The sequence below is a fragment of the Marmota flaviventris genome, chromosome 16 (genome assembly GCF_047511675.1).
Source record: "Marmota flaviventris isolate mMarFla1 chromosome 16, mMarFla1.hap1, whole genome shotgun sequence".
NCBI classification, from domain to species: Eukaryota; Metazoa; Chordata; class Mammalia; order Rodentia; family Sciuridae; genus Marmota; species Marmota flaviventris.
Genome location: NC_092513.1, coordinates 14,037,842 through 14,055,106, shown reverse-complemented (window position 1 = coordinate 14,055,106; position 17,265 = coordinate 14,037,842). Strand labels below are relative to the sequence as shown.

The 17,265-nt window shown below is 33.3% G+C and overlaps 1 protein-coding gene across 5 annotated transcripts in view; it reads right to left on the bottom strand.

Annotated features, from left to right (window-relative positions):
* The window catches only part of Pign (phosphatidylinositol glycan anchor biosynthesis class N), a 119,511-nt gene that overhangs the window by 22,125 nt on the left and 80,121 nt on the right, over positions 1-17,265 (bottom strand). For 4 of the 5 annotated variants that reach the window (XR_011704780.1, XM_027949079.2, XM_071602692.1 and 1 more), the window contains exons 23-29: positions 14,782-14,884; positions 12,805-12,891; positions 8,954-9,009; positions 8,404-8,479; positions 6,301-6,374; positions 3,896-3,938; positions 1,606-1,658 (exon numbers count right to left, since the gene is read on the bottom strand). Coding sequence is in view for 4 of the 5 variants with exons in the window: in XM_027949079.2 (XP_027804880.2) it covers positions 1,606-1,658; positions 3,896-3,938; positions 6,301-6,374; positions 8,404-8,479; positions 8,954-9,009; positions 12,805-12,891; positions 14,782-14,884 (492 nt within the window). In the remaining variant the exon portion in view is untranslated. The remainder of the gene's footprint in view (positions 1-1,605; positions 1,659-3,895; positions 3,939-6,300; positions 6,375-8,403; positions 8,480-8,953; positions 9,010-12,804; positions 12,892-14,781; positions 14,885-17,265) is intronic. The other variant, XM_071602693.1, reaches the window with a different exon arrangement.

The following is a 17,265-nucleotide window of genomic DNA, read 5'->3' as shown; positions in this document are numbered from 1 at the left end:
TCTGATACATATTACAACATGGAAGAACCTTAAGGATATTACACTAAGTAAAATAATCCAGTCACAAAAAGACAAATAGACAATAGAGGCTCTTGAGTAGTCAAATTCCTAGAAATAGAAAGTAGGATAGTGGCTGCTAAGGGCTAGGGAGAGGAAGAATGGGGAGCTGCTGCTTAGTGGGTTCAAAAGTTCAGTTTTGTGAGATGGAAAGAGATCAGGAGATGGTTTAAAATATGATTATGATGGTAAATGGTGTACATTTACCACCATTAAAGATAAAAAGTTAAAAAGAAGATAAAGAGTTTCACACAAAAATGCTATATTTTATCATAATATTTGTCAAACAAATAAAATTCTGACCTATGTTGAAAATGAAAATAAATAAATTAAATTGTGGAGGGAGTAAGGAGAGGTACATTAAATACCAAAATACTGTACAGTATTAAAAACAAACACAGAATAACAGTAATAATAGTGGACATCTATTGAAATTTATTAGATGCCAGGAAAATGCTTTAACATGAATTCATTCCTTCAAAATGACTATGCCAGAAATGCGAGCTTTGAAAGATTAAGTCACTTAACAGTGGCCTCACAGATAAAAAGTGGCCAAAGAGGGACTCAAACCCAGGCACTCCAGTCTAAGCCCATGCTCTGGCCTACTATCTGCCTGGGCACCTTGGGATAAGAAGAAGATATCAAAATGTTCCCTCTGCTTTCGTTGATGAGACAAAAGAAGATAAAGTTAGTGATCTAATAAGTACCTTCTATGTGTCAAGTACATATGGCATATCAGAGATTCATATCAGATGCAGATCTGAGGGAATCCACAGTGTATTGAGAAAGGTGAATATACATATGTGTGTGTGTGTGTGTGTGTATAAAACAAGTCAAGGCTATATAAGCCGTGAGCTGGCCAGAAAGGCAAAATGTCTAATGAAGTGTCTCATGCAAACACACACAATTCCTAGCAACACAAAATGAGACTAAATATAAACTAAATCAAATAACATCAGTCTATTAAAACATACTCTAAAATAATAATAATAAAAAGAAGAAAACCTCATACTCTGTCTCAGAATGTTTTGGGGGAAAGAAAGAAAAAAAAGGTCAACTTTGTGTTCTTTTCAAAGAGAAAAACTTAACAGATTCTGGTGACTGACATTCATATCATAATAAAGAGGATAAAGATATTTTGTTCAGATTACACTTTCAGAAACAATTTTACAGGTATACATGTTAAAATATTCCCACATTAAAGATTCTAAAAGTCACAAAATATTTTTTTCCAAAGGTAGATCACTACCAGGACACTGTAGTGATCCACTATTAACCCTCCAATTCAAGCAGTTTCTTTTATATCTTTCCATTGCCCTTTAGTCCTCTCTAGACATAACATTCCCCCTGACCACAGCATCCGAAGAAAACACTCGCTAATATGTTAATGCCAAGAGTTAGAGAGACGTACCTTGCTTCCAGAGGCTTAAAATAATTGCTATTTTCTGTGTTTAATGCAAAATCACATTGGTGCCTTCTGTACTAACATATCATATAAGTTTTACTTTTTTACTACACTGGTAAGAACTATGGGAATATATACCATACCTTGTTCCAATATCAAGCCAGCTGCCATAGTCCTTAACCAGGAAAAAAAAATGCTGTAAAATAAAACAAAATGTGACTCCATTAAAAAAAAATCTAAAAATAAAATTGTTTTAGAATCATATGTATCATATTTCTTTTGATCTTTCAGAATAACTATCTGTCTAGAATCAATAAGAATATACCTTTTACTGAAACTTTTGCTTGGACTAAAATGATCAATAGTCTAAAGCCAGAAACAGAATTATCATCCAATCAAATAAACATAAAAGTGACATTTTTGAATAACTAGAAATAAAAAACCAACCAACTTATATAAGACAAACTAAATATCAAAAATATATATGAAAAGAAGCCATATCATCTATTTATCAACTCCATTTACTTAAACTGCTTACTGTGTATTAAAAAATCACTGTGTTAGTTCCTAGAGATAACTTCCCCTCATGAGACACATAATCTAGTGAATGATTCAAATTATCAGGTGTACCAGCATGTGAGGGAGGGAGGAAGGAAGGGAGGGAGAGAGGGAGAGGGAAAGGAGGAGAGGGAAGGGAGCGGGGAGTTAGTTAGTTAATTACTAGAAAATACAAGCAATTACAGAATCACAGAAGGAGGGGTATAAGGTAAGGCTTCTCACTGAAAGGTGAAATCTGAGTGAAAAGTAGGAGTCAAATGAAATAGAGGATGAAGGGAAGACAGATGGGAAGCATGTTTCCAGCAGAGGGAAAAGCCTACATAGGCATCAAACATTCAGATAGTTTTATAGGTTCAAAGTGAAAACCTGGTGTAAAGAGAAAACAAACATGGAGGGGTGAGAAGCAGAAGCAGATCACAAATGGCTTTGCAAGTTAAATTACACAATCTGACTCTTCATGTAGAACTAATCAGGGAATTTCAGCTCTCTTTTATTACCATGTCTTGCCCATTTCTTACTTGGTGAGCAAAATTGAAAGCTGGTTTTTTTTTTTTTTTTGTTGTTGTTGTTGTTGTTTTTTGAGATGCTGGGTATTGGCCCCAGAGCTTCATGTATACTAGGCAAGTACTCTACCCCTGAGCTACACTCCCAGCTCTGAAAGATGCTTTTTGTTCTAAAACTATGTATGATCAATTTCAGAAACATTGGACACATAGTTCCACAGAACACAAAATGCTCTCAACTAAATCTATTGACAAGGAAACCTGATTTGGAAGGTACTCAAATCTGTGTCTCTAGACACTTCTGACATGGGATGTTATATAGAAAAACATTGATCTTACTCCAAAAGGGTATGGCTTTTGTTCTCAAATTACTGGAAGGTCATTTCTAGGCCTTAGGATGTCAATTCTGACAGAAGTATTTTGCTTGGGGCATTGGTCACCAGATAGTCTAACAATAGGATTTATGATGGGAGTTTTGGGCCACATAGTACCAGTTTTACCCTGGAAAGACAGAAATTAAAGATCAGTCTTGTGGGTAGTATGTGATCAAGCTCCGATAAAAGACCTGGACATCAAAGCTAAGGTAAGCCTGTCTGGCAATGGTGACGTGTACTGTCATGCCTGAATGCTGAAAGAATAATGTTATCCTGATTCCACAGGAAAAAAAACAACAAAAGCTTTGCATCTGCTGTCTTCCTGGACTCTGCTCTATGCATCCTTTCCCTTAGATGATTTTAATCTATGATTTCACTGCTATCAACCATAACTGAATATAATCCTGATCAGGGATGCTTCTAGTGAATTATCAGACCTACAAGGGTTTTGGGGGAATCCTCAGACTTATAGCTATAAAATAGATTCCTCTTTGTGTTAATACACTATACAGAAGCTCCTCACTCAGAACTCATTTATTATAATTATTATCTTGATAACTCTTCCTAATGGAAAAGCTCTATTTCCTTTTCCCTTCCTACAATTCTTCCCTTTTTTCCTTTCTTCTTTTAATCTGAAAGAAGGGGGGGGGGAAGTCTACATTTTAAATTGGAGAATGATGTGTTACCTAAATCAAACACTAATTTCTGTTAACTTCCTGTGGAAGGTTCATTTCGGAAACAAAGCAATATGGAAGAATAGCTATAAAATGACAGGCTTGAATAAATCAAGTAATGAGACTTTTGACACCTTAAGAAGAGTGCTTTTACTACACACATAGTTTAGAAAAAATAATTTATCTGTGTCAGTTATGTCAGCACTTGGAACTCAGTATCTAAAGATTTTATGTGCAGAAATACATTCACGTGTCTCTTGATTAAATTATCTCAGCACTTAAATTCTCAATTTTATTTATACCAAATATACAAAAATGCCTTACCAAAGCCATAATGTCTGATATCACCAGGACAATGAGAAAAAGGCTGGAAATTAAAAAAAAAAAAAAGAGAGAGAGACACACACAATTTATAGTTAATACAACAGGCACAGTCAGGTACATTAAGATCCAAATGAAAATAATTAAATAACCCTTTAGGAAAAGCAATGCCCTAAAAATGGGAGAGTGAAAGGTAGGGTTACTCATAGCGCCACCCTAGCTCTGCGTGACTGACCTCTGGACTCCCTTTTACAGGAGACACATCTACCACCAGTTAGATTTTTGTTACAGCCAAAAACATTCCCAACAGATCATCCATCCGGTACTTTTCATGCCCCACACTCCTTCTTTTGGGCCTCTACCCAAAATATACAAAGCTTTGTTGATGAATCCAGTTACTAAGAGAAACTGATATTTAGAAAAGTTAATTTTAAGTCATGAAAAATAAAATAATGCTAATAAAGCTTTTCTTTTCTTTTTTATTTTTATTTATTTATTTTTTTTGGTGATGCTGGGGATTCAACCCAGGGCCTTGTGTTTGTGCAGCAAGCACTCTGCCAACTGAGCTATATCCCCAGCCCCCTAACAGAGCTTTTCTACTTTACCTTTGTTCAATACATATTTTAAGGAATCAGAAGAATATAATTAGAATCATCTCAGTGGTTTGATGAACTCAGCCTTGGAATTATGGAACTAATAACCAGGTTATTATTAGTATAAGCTACACTCTTACATTAATCTCTATCCTTTCAAGAGCTATAAGAAAATGTTTAGCAACAAAAACCCCAGGAAAATGTGCAAATGAAGGAGTGATGGTATCACTGATATTTAAAAAGTGAATATGGCAGTAAAGGATAGATGGACTTAGGCTTGTGTGAAAAAGGAAACAAGAAAGGAAACTGCTAGGTTTAATGTGTGATATTCAATCTTAGAAGTCTGTGTGAAATCCTGGGAGAAATGTCAATGTCTTGTAAGAATTTAATGGGTAAAAGAGAGTATTTTTATAAAACCTTAGTTTGGCTACCTTTTGCGTCAGTTCTCTCTCTCCCTTGGTGTTCGGTTTTTCATTGCATCAATATCAAGATATAATTACTATACACACAGGCATGCATACACACAAAATACACACACACACACACACATATCCTGACAAGCCTTTGACTTTTCATTCCACGTGTCCCAGTTTTCAATCAAGTCTTAATTAAAACCCTCTGTAAAAAGTTTATTCACGGAAATGGAGGGCAGTACTTGTCATTCATTTTTTTTATTGCATCTGAATAACACTTCCATGTGATATTGACAAAAAAGTGTAAATGCTTTCAATATGATATTCATATAGACATCCTGCAAAAGTATACTAACATTTCAAACTACAAACAAAATTTTTACTATTCTTACATATTAGAAAAACATTTTTTAAAAAAATTATGGCACAATAGTGTGCTAAACTAGTTTTAGGTTAAGCTCATCAAGAGCAACATTTATATTTATGTTAATGCTAGTTGTTTCTTTCTTTTCTTTTCTTTTTTTTTTAAAGAGAGAGAGAGGTAGAGAGAGGTAGAGAGAGAGAATTTTTAATATTTATTTTTTAGTTATCGGCGGGCACAACATCTTTGTTTGTATGTGGTGCTGAGGATCGAACCCGGGCCGCACGAATGCCAGGCGAGCGCGTCACCGCTTGAGCCACATCCCCAGCCCTGTTTCTTTCAACATTTAGTATGCCATTGTGATTCAAGAATAACAAATTACTAAGAACCTTTATATTTATATCAAGTGTTTTTTGGAGAATGCCTATGCTGATAATGCAATTGTACTAGTTTAAAAAAAATAAACAGATGACTTAACAGCTTCTCTCCCAGAATCTTGATCAAGACTGATTGCTCTAGAAATGCATCAAAACTCAGAAAGAATACTTTCTACCCCATTTCTCAAATGTGTAAAAATCAAGACTAGAAACTCAATTACTGATATTTAGAAAAGTTAGTTTCAAGCCATGGAAAATGAAATGTTAAAAAATTTGTCTAATACATATTTAGGAAAAAAGCCAAAAGAAGTTAGAATGATATCCCTTGTTTTAGTAGGCACAGTTATATGTAAAAGAAACAAGTAATTAATTATAATATTTAACATTAATATTTCACCCTTTGCTAGGGAAGTTCCTCACTAGTTAAATAATATTCTAATAACATTTTATTGCTTAGAAAGCATATCTGTCTGCTAGAGGATCTAATCAATTAATTTCCTCTGGCAACAATTGAACTCTGATTAGAAGGGTGAAATATTTTTCATTTTTGTAAGTAACAATCTATGTAGCAGGGTCTTAATAGCAATACATGAAATATCTTCAAATGTTTACTCTCACTTATTAAAAATGGGAAAATCCAATACTTCTCAATCATTAACCTTACCTTTTTGATGATAACTGTGTAGTTAACTGAACTGCTTCAAAAGCACACATGACAAGAACAAAAGGAATTAGAATCTGTTTAAAAGAACAAATGATGCCACTGGTAACTGAAGCATTTGAAACACTCTTTTAAACAAATACTTTCTCAAATAACTTTCACATATACTAGTGTGGAGCAAACACTGAAGTAAAAACATGATTCCAAGGACACAGAACAGTGATAAAATTGATTTAAAAATCTACATTAATATACACAGCATAGAAGATAACAAACATCAATACATACTCCAAATAAAAACCTATTATAAAATTTGCCGTGTTTAACTCATTTTAATAATTAGTATCAATTTTCAAACCATTCCAAGCAGCTGTGAAAAGCATAGAATGCCCAAATAAAATAGATTAAGCACCTGGTAACTTGATTTACAGATCTCTAAACTCATCTGGCTATTTGATAATGTAACACTATAAATATGATTCATGCTTTATCAGTACCTTTTGTTTTTTAAAAGATACATATTTATTTCTGGTTATAAAATTCTTATTAATTGCAATACATTTGAAAATATATAGAGAAAGGTATAAGAAAATTTATACTACTTGAAAATTCATAATACAGAGCCAAGACTTTTAATGTTTTGAGGTATTATTTTTCAATGACCAATTAAAAAAATATGTATATGTATATATATGCATACACACACACACACAAACACACACGCCACACCATGGTGAGCATGACTGTAATCCCAGTGGCTCAGGAGGCTGAGGCAAGAGGATCGCAAGTTCAAAGCCAGCCTTAGAAACTAAGCAAGGATTTAAGCAATTTAATGAGACCCTGTCTCAAAAAAATTTTTTTTAAAAGATGAGGGAGCAGGAGATGTGACTCAGTTTGTGGCTCAGGGGTTAAGTGCTCCCCTGGGTTCAGTCTCTAGTTAAAAAAAAAAAAAAAAGACTGTATAAGTTTATTTTCCAAGTGAAGGACATATGAATAAAACAAGGGGGGCCCTCACTGATGACAGATAAGTCAACAAAAGTCATCTTATGTATATGCTGTTAAAACTCACTGAATTATGCTGGAGATTACAGATCAGTATTCTAATGTGAACCAGTTTGCCAGCTTCCCTGTCTGTCTTTGTTTCTGTCTTATTTTTAATTAGGCTTATGGTCTTTTAATAGAGAAAAGAACAACCACGATTTAAAGAATGTGAATGAAAATTAAGAAAGCAATAACATGTTCTCAAATAATTCAATAGAGAATAGACATAAGAAAATCCAGAATATCTTTTCAACATTTCCTAAACTTAACTTTTGTATTAGTACATTAATGAAACTCCTTAAGAGAATATATACCTTTAACAATTGCTACTTATATGATCTGAAGAGAAGGTAATAATTTTAGGTAGGCATTAATTACTTTATTTAAGTAAATATGTACTAACTACATAAAATGTGCCAGAGACTATGGTAGAGGAAATTTGTTAGTGGGAACAAGAAAAGTAAAATGACCTTGGAGAAGAAAAGGATGAACATAAATTATACTCCACTGGAGAGTCTATACCTGTGGAAATCTGAGAATACGTCATTTTTCTACTGCCAGAACTCAGGTTGTGTCTGCCACATCCATGAATGAAGCACTCAATGACATATTTGTTGAGGGAATGAGTCAATTCTAGGTACTTGGATTATGAGGAAAGATTGTAACATGCTGTCTGTCTCAAGGTGGGGACCAGAGGTTCAGGGGACTTTAGAATCCTGAACAGCACTGCAGTTTTGATCACAGCTTCTCCACAGGCTTTAATAACCTTTGATAGGCCTTTATGAAACTAGTATGGAATCCTCTTTTGGAATCAAGTACTCTTTCAGAGTAGAGCAAGAAAATTAACTGTATTTAGAAGTAAAGGGAAGAATGTACCACCTCCAGTTTAGTATTGGTGTCAATGCCAAGTCTTAAAGGTATCTTCTTTCTATGGCTACTTAACTCTATTACAATGACTTTACAATTTTAATGTCAAATTTTATAATTTAATAATCTTAAATCACAATGAATTCATAATCTTAGTCAACCAACAGCTTAATACAAACAATGAAAAAGAAAACTAACCTTCCACATCATCAGGGATCCCATCATGAAAGGACTAAATACAGTCAGAAAGCAATAGACAGAGGCAAGATCAAAGCTAGGGAATCATTAAAAAAAAAAAAGAGGAATTTAGAATTCATACTGTAACTTTTAAAATAATATTCTGCTTAAATGATGTTTAAATTAATTCTCTATAACCTACTCTTATTAAAGCACAAGCAGGGGCTGGAGTTGTGGTTCAGTGGTAGAGTGCTTGTCTAGCCTGTGTGAGGCACTGGGTTCGATCCTCAGCACCACATAAAAATAAATGAAGGCATTGTGTCCCTATACAACTGAAAAAAAAAAAACAACAAACCTACAAGCATACATTATACAGAGGAATATTGTAAAGCCACTGAAAATAAACAAGATAGGTCTGTGTGTGATGATACACACTAATCCCTAAAAGATATCATTGAGTATGAAAAACAAGGTACAGAACAAAAATCAGGGAAGTTCTAATTTGTATTATTCTTTTGGATATGCATGCGCACACACACACACGCAAACACATACTTTCATTTAAAATTACCTGTTAATAGAGGCTATATTTCCAGTTCCAAAAAATGCTGTCACTAAAAAGAAAACCTAAAAAAGAGGTAAGGAAATGCCAAAGCAAGTTGGAATTCATACCAATTTCATTTAGAAAAGACACGCCCATTCAACATGAGGGGAATTTACTTTTTGACTTGTACACTGATCATAATTGTTTTAACTGAATGTTTAATCATATTCCTCATATATATATTTTGAAAAAACCAGCTGAAGAAGCAACATACTGAGAACTGAGGCCTGGTAAGTCATTTTGGTCACTAGTCACTTTGGGAAGATTAGTTTCCTCTTCTTGAACATGAACAAGTTGGACCTTATCTGTAGTTAGCTGTTAATGACTTTTTCAAAAGAAAAATGCAGACCTAGTACATACAACAGACACCTTCATATGCAAGACAATTTAGTTCTTAACCGCCTGCTATGTGCCCACAACATGTGAAACACATGCTAGACTCTTTGAAAGGCTCAGAAAGAAACAAGCATGTTTCAGAATAATTCAATTAGACAATGAGACTACAGAAAATTTTGAGCATCTTCTTGGCATTTCTTAAAGTTAGATGTATGTTAGTACAGTAATCAAAAGTAGGTATTAATCTTATAGGTGCCCAGAGTTTACTGCTAGTAACATTCTTAAAATAATGCCTCACCTATGAAAGAGCTCAATAAATGCTAGTTATCTTATTATTATATATGTAAAAATTGGTACAGAAACCCTAAATAAGAAATATGAATCACAAAAACTTTCAGTGAAATAGTGGCATATGAGTTGGTGAGTTGAGCTTTAAATAGATTCATGCATCCATTCATTTAACCAATTATCTAACCAACTAACATTTATTGTCTAGTATATGTCAGAGACAAAGCAAGGCACTACGACTATATAAACAGACTGATATGGTAACTAAAATCAGTAAAGAAACAGTGGGAAAAAATAACACAGTCAAGAAATAGAAAGATGTGATAGAAACTTAAAAAAAGAGTTTATTGAAGGATAGAGTAAAAGATGAAATATGAAATACAGATTGGAGACATATTATTAAAAACCCTGAACTTTACTGTAGAAAGAATGAAAAGTAGCAAGTATTTATGTGAGTCACATAATCAAGAAATATCAGTGATTGTATAAAATTCTGATCAGAAAAACAAACAATTGGAGGCAAGAAATCCACCAAGGGAGTTATTTCAGTAGTCCATGTCAGAGATAAGGAAGTCTGAATCAGTGCAGTGACAGTGGACATAGAAAGACTGTGGGGAGGCAATGGGACTTTAGAAATAGGCAAGGAGCAGTTTGAAAAATTTGTGTGGTTGTGAACATGGTGATGGCATTAAATGAGAGGAGGCCTGTCACAGAATAATTCTGGAGAGGAGTAGAGCTGATAGGTTAGAATCTATATTTGGTGATGCCCAGGAGAACGTTGGACATGTGACACCTGACGTCAGGAGAGAAGTCAAAGCTAGATTAGCAGAGGTGAAGCTGTTAGCACAGAGGTGTCTGTCACCACTATAGGAGAGGATGGCAATAACCAGCCTCACAGAAAAAGGTTAATGGTGTATCTTGGAGAAAACATATGGTTCAAGGTCAGGGAAAGGAAGGGGTTTTAGAGAGGAATCATGATATAAAAAGTTAAAAGGAGAACTTGTATAGAGTCCTAATGGTCAAGGGAAAAGAAAAAAGAAAATCAATAGAATTAAATGTTACAGCATGGTCAAGTAAATAGATGAAACTGTGAAGTCAGGAAACCCCTGCATACCATTCAGAGTACAGTTTCAGCAGAGACATTTGACGAATATTGATAGAGCACTACTATGTGCCAGGCACTGTTCTAAGGCTTGTGGATATAGTGAATAGATTATAAGGAAATAATGGCAATTACTACGGATTTTTCTTTCAAGAAGTTTGGTAGTAAACAGGACAAAATACAATTGTAACTTAGGGGGATGTAGTATTCTGGGGGAAAAGTTTTTTTCGTTAGCATTGACTGAGTGGAAAGAATCTGTGAAGACAGAGAAAAGTGAAATTAAGAATGAAAACCAGGGGTAGAGAGGGGAAAATGAGAGTATTTATTTTTTTGGAAGAAAGTTCAAAGGAAATATTTGTTTATTTTATAGTAAGTTCAAAGGAAATACCTCTAATACTTACAAGCCATATATATGATAAGGGGTAGATATCCAAAATATATAAAGAACTTGCACAGCTCAAAATTAACAACAGCAACAACCCCCACAAATAATTCAATGGAAAAATGGGCAAAAGATCTGAAGATATTTCTTAAAACAGACAACACACACACACACACACACACAATGCCCAACAAATATATTAAAAGATATTCAACATCACTAATGATCAGGGAAATGAAAATCAAAACCATAATAAGATATCACCTCATACCTGTTAGAATGGCTACACTAAAAAAGAACTGTTGGCAAAGATGTAGAGAAAAGAAAATCCTTATAAACTGCTGGCAGAAACATAAACTGGTATAGCCATTATGGAAAACATTATGAAGATTCCTCAAAAAATTAAAATACACCTACCACATGACCCAGCAATTCCTCTTCTGGTATATATCTAAAGAAAATGAAAGTATCTTCAAGAGATATCTATACTCCCATGTTCATTACATGATTATTCATAATAGCTAAAACATGTAAAAAACCTAAATGTCTATTGGTGGATGAATGGAGAAAGAAAAAAATATATATATACATGCATGCAATGGAATATTACTTATCCTTAAAAAAGAAGGCAACCCTGCCATTTGTGACAACTTGCATGATCCTGGAGGACATGATGCTCAGAGAAGACATAGAAAGATAAATACTATAAGATTTTACTTAGATGTGTAAACTAAAATAGCTTTAGAAACAATAAGTAGAATCAAGGTCAGTAGGGGCTGGGAGGAGGGGGAAAAAAGAAGGTGTTGGTCAAAGTGTATGAAGTTTTAGTTACCTAAAATAAATAATGTCTAGAGATCTAATGTATGGCATAGTGATGACAGTTAACAATGTATTAGCTATTATATTATATATTAGCCATTATACACTTGAAATCTGCCAGAAGAGTTGATCTTAAACGTTCTCACCAAAAAGGAAGGAGGCAAGGAAGATAAGAAGGAAGAAAAGAAAATGATAACTATGTGAAACAAGAGGTATTTATTTAGTTTGTGATGATCATTTTAGAATGTATATGTATATCCAAGCATCGAGTCAAGTTAAACATTGTAAATATATATATGTAAAATTGTTGTCAATTATACTTCAATGAAGATGAAAAACATTAAATTTTAAAAAAGGCATAACTCCCTATGAATTTCTTGGAGCTGGTCAGCCAGCCTTCCCAAAGTGACGCTTTATCATACTGACTTTTCTTTTTACTGTATATACTTCAGCAACATTGCCTCTGATGTGACCCCAAAACCCTTATGAGACAGATGTTATATAATATAAATTTCATGTGAAACACATATAAAAAGATACAAACCCATAACAGTGATGGCTTCCAGGGTGAGTGAAATTAGACTGGAGTTAGGAGTTGAAAGGAGACTCCAGCTTTACTATAACATTTTAATTTTTGTAAAAAAAAATATGCCTGTGTGATAAAATCTCAATTGTTGATATCTTGAATGATGGAAAATATACACATTTATTTATTACATTATTCTTTATACTTTTCTGTATTTAAAAACTTTAAAAATGTGAACTATATATATGAGAAAGCTATGGCTGAGATGAGTTAATACACTAAGAGCTATTACATTAATACCTTCCAAGTATTCTCACACCATTAAATGGGAGGTAGCAGGTCTTAAAACTTCCAACAAAGGATACAAGGAAAAAAGCTCTACGGATGTCATCCAGACAGAGATGTCGAAACTGAATTATATCAGTATTATAGGAGAACTGGATACTTGTGAGCTGTGAGATAATAAGAAACACATTAATGCACATTAAAAATTGGCTTACTTCTACCTTCAAAGGTTAAACTTACAATGGCCAAGTTATCATGGCAGAAATACACCATGTGCTAGCAAAATGATGGACAAAAATTTTTTTCTACAGCAAAATTACACCTTAAAAAAAATCTGCAAAGGCTGGGCATGGTGGTGCACACCTGTAATACTGGCAGCTTTGGAGGCTGAGATAGGAGGATCGTGAGTTCAAAGCCAGTCTCAGCAATGGCAAGGTGCTAAGCAACTTAGCGAGACCCTGTCTTTATTCATTTATTACTTTTATATGTAATAAAAGTGGGAATTCCCTTTTTTTCCCAAAGGTAAGAAGGGGTTCTTCAGAGAGAGTCCTGATCTTCTTCTTCTTTTTTTTAAAATAGTTTTTAATTGTCAATGGACCATTATTTTAGTTATTTATATGCGGTGCTGAGAATCAAACCCAGTGCATCATGAGTGCTAGGCAAGCGCTCTACCACTGAGCTATAACCCCAGCCTGAGTCCTGATCTTCTTAAACCCAAGTATGGTATATTAAATGGCATGGGAAAATTAAATGTTTCTCTGTTTCTTTGTTCTGTTAATTCTATTGCACTCAAAATGTTATTTTTTTCTCTAAGAAAGCAAAACATCCCTGGTCTTGGTAAAATGGAGAGTCACTCAATTACAACAAGCTGGGTGTACTTTTGCTTAACTCCTCTGCCCCAGGTTGACTTTACAGAAAGACTACCCTCACCACTACTTCCTCTTTAAGTTCCTGGAGTGCTTTAATACTATTTTCTAGAAAAAGACAGATTTGCTTTCAGTTAAAAATAGAATATAAAAAGTGACAATGACCCTCAGTTAGTCTGTCAAAATATTTAATTCTTACCATTTACATTAATCTGATCAAAACGGCTTTTTATGTATTAATATTCCAAGGCTCAGAGTTAAACACAAGAAATTACTTAATATACTTCAATAAGGAGTCTTTGGTACTTAAATTAGTTATTCTGAATTATCAATGCTTCTCTATAAACTCAATTGCAGCCATTTAAGGATGGATCAACTGTCAAAGTATTTTTCTGCAATATTCATTTATCTGACCTCAGTAAAACTGTAAATATTCTATCACCAATTTCTCAAGACCTTCAGTTCTAAAAAAGGCAACAAACATCAATTTAGTTCTCTAACTCAGCATGATCAAGGTGTCCTTAAAAATGTGGTTGGCTTCTAGCCAATTCCAAGTATACTGTGTGGCATAAGCAGTGTAAGATGTGTGCTAAGGCCACAACCACTAAGATGACAGAACAAATCTTGGATTAGAATGTGGAGGAAAAACAACAGTGGGAACTTAAATGGTGACTTATGATCAAATTTATACATTAACTTATGACAGCATGAAAATTCTTTTGACTAAAATAAATTGACAAAAGGAAATGTTGGATGTGAAAACAAGGAAAAATAAAATGAAGGGCATTTTTCTCTAAATATCAACGATTAAGAAAAACTCAATGGAGGGCTGAGGCTGTAGCTAAGTGGCAGAGTGCTTGCCTTGCATGTGTGAGGCACTGGATTTGATCCTCAGTACCACATAAAATGAACAAATAAAATAAAGGCATGCTGTCCATCTATAACTACAAAAACAACAACAAAAACTCAACCTATCCATTGCTTTTAAAACTATTAAATTGTGTTTTTCTGTGATAAGTGAAACTTTTTCTTGCAAATTATTTAACTTAATTGCTTATGTTAAATAAAATTTACTAAACTTCTTTAAATACTAAAATTTCAAGTAGATAGAATTTTCGATGAAATATCATGACTCCCTTATAGTACACAGAATATTTCAATGTTCTCAGATAAATGCAATTGACAAGTCACCTTTTGTTTACAGCAAACACCAGATTGTTGTAGGGTTTCTTGTTCCATATGTATCCAGATGAACATCAAACATGATAACACTAATGGAAAGAGAGCTTCATACCTAAGTAGTGAGAAGTAGGGGGAGGAAGGGTAGAAACGAGAAGAAAAATACATGAACAAATAAAAACTCAAATTTATACTGGAGGTCTCTCTTTAAATAATTTTGATAATACTCCTCAGCCACACTGTCACAAATTTAAATTTTCTAGGTTTTCTAGAAGAAAATAATATTTAAAATTTAACTCTTAACACTATCATCTTTTAAATGTATTAAATCTTGAGATAATTACAAGTTTTAAAATAGTAAAGATATTTAAAAATAATTAATAAAATAAGTTATTCATAAAAGAGAAAGAAAGCATTAAGACAAAAGTAAAAAGATAATTTCTAATGCAAAATTTTATATATATATGAAAAAGATGAACTTTCCAAATTTTCTAAAAAAATGACTGCAATACAGGAACACGAACTTCTTGAAAAAAAATAAAAGATCCAATAAACACATAAAAATGTTTGGCCTCATCAATAACTAATATGGAAATCAAAACAATAATGAGATACTATACACTTATTTATCAGCATTAAAAAATATTCTTGACAAGAGTGCAATGAAAATGAACTCTTGTGTTCTCTTTATAGAAATATACACTTCTGGAAGGCCATATGGTAGTAGACATAAATCTCAAAAATATTCATAATGTATAATACCATTTCTAGAAATGTACTCTGAGAAAATTCCAATTATAAAGATTTTGGATGTAATATTGTTTACAGAACAGAGAGTTCAGAGAAAACTACATGCCCAAGAGAATGATTAAATATGATATATTTGTAGGCTGGAGTGTAACGTGGCCACAAAAAAGAAAAGTGCCCACGAGGTAACATGGTGACAGAAACTTTTTTTAAGCAGCTTCTGCTGTGGTTTGGGATAAGTGTTCCACCTTTGCAATTACAAAATGCTTTATTATAGTACTTACACAGTTTTAATCACATGTCAATATGAAGACAGCACCTATTAGTTTATAAAGTCTTTGAAAAACAAACTCTGTTTTGTCACTATGGCAGGTCCAGCTCACCAGAAGTGGTTTTGAATGAGCTATTAACCTAATTGGAAGTTACAAGATAAAAGAAGGTAAACAAGCTTATTTTTCTTTTAACTTTTCAACTACTGAGTTCTAGGCCATATGGCACCATTTTCTTTTTTGTCAAAATTTTATTTATTTTTTATTGGTTGTTCAAAACATTACAAAGCTCTTGACATATCATATTTCATACATTTTATTCAAGTGGGTTATGAACTCCCATTTTTACCCCGTATACAGACTGCAGAATCACATCAGTTACACATCCACGTTTTTACATACTGCCATACTAGTGACTGTTGTATTCTGCTACCTTTCCTATCCTCTACTATCCCCACTCCCCTCCTCTCCCATCTTCTCTCTCTACCCCATCTACTGTAATTCATTTCTCTCCCTTGTTTTTAAATTTTTTTCCCCTTTTCCCTCACTTATGGCACCATTTTCTAAGCATGAGACACCATAAGAAACAAAATACTTTTAATTCTACCGCAATCATAAAATGAAAACACTGAAGCTTGGACAGGAACGCCTTTGAAAAAGCAAGCACAAATCTTTTGGTATGTAAGATTTAGAACATCCATGGATGTGAACAGATATTACATACATGAGAAAATATCATTAGTAAAGCAAGTATAGAAAACTGTACAAAGCAGTACCATTTATGGCCTACTAAAATAGTATTTAATATTATTTAAAAATGAAATGCCACTGTTGTTAAGACAGATGCAAGTTTCTAGAAAAGTATATATTCAAAGGCCATCTATGCTATATTGAGAAAGAAAAAAATTAAACTATGTAAAAAGCTTATGCATAATACTATAGCTCAAAATATTATTTATAATAACAAAAAGTATAAATAAATAAAATGATTAAAAACAGAGGAATTTGGGTGCATTCATATCATGAAATATTAAATATCTATCAAAATGAAGGCTAGTGAACTATGAGCCATTCGGGGAAAAAAATGCTTGTAAAATAATGTTAAATAGAAAAAAAATGATACAAAGTAGGACATGTACTATGATAAATTCTACGTTAAAAAAAAGATAAATACAGAGTTAGGGCTAGAAAGAAATATAGCAGAATATCAAAAGGAACATGTAATAATAACTTTTCCCCTTATCATTCTTTTCTAAAATATGGCAATACTACTTTTATAATGACAGAAAAAAAGGAAGGAAGACAAAATTTAGAATGCCATTCAAGTTCAACTTCCACATGAGAGCTTGATGGCCCTAACTCAGTCCCCCTACTCAAATTCCTTCCTAGTCACTCTTCACATCATACAATCACAACTTAACTCAAAATAATTTGTTCCATTTTATAATTTACCTAACAGTCCTCATTATATAGCACTTTA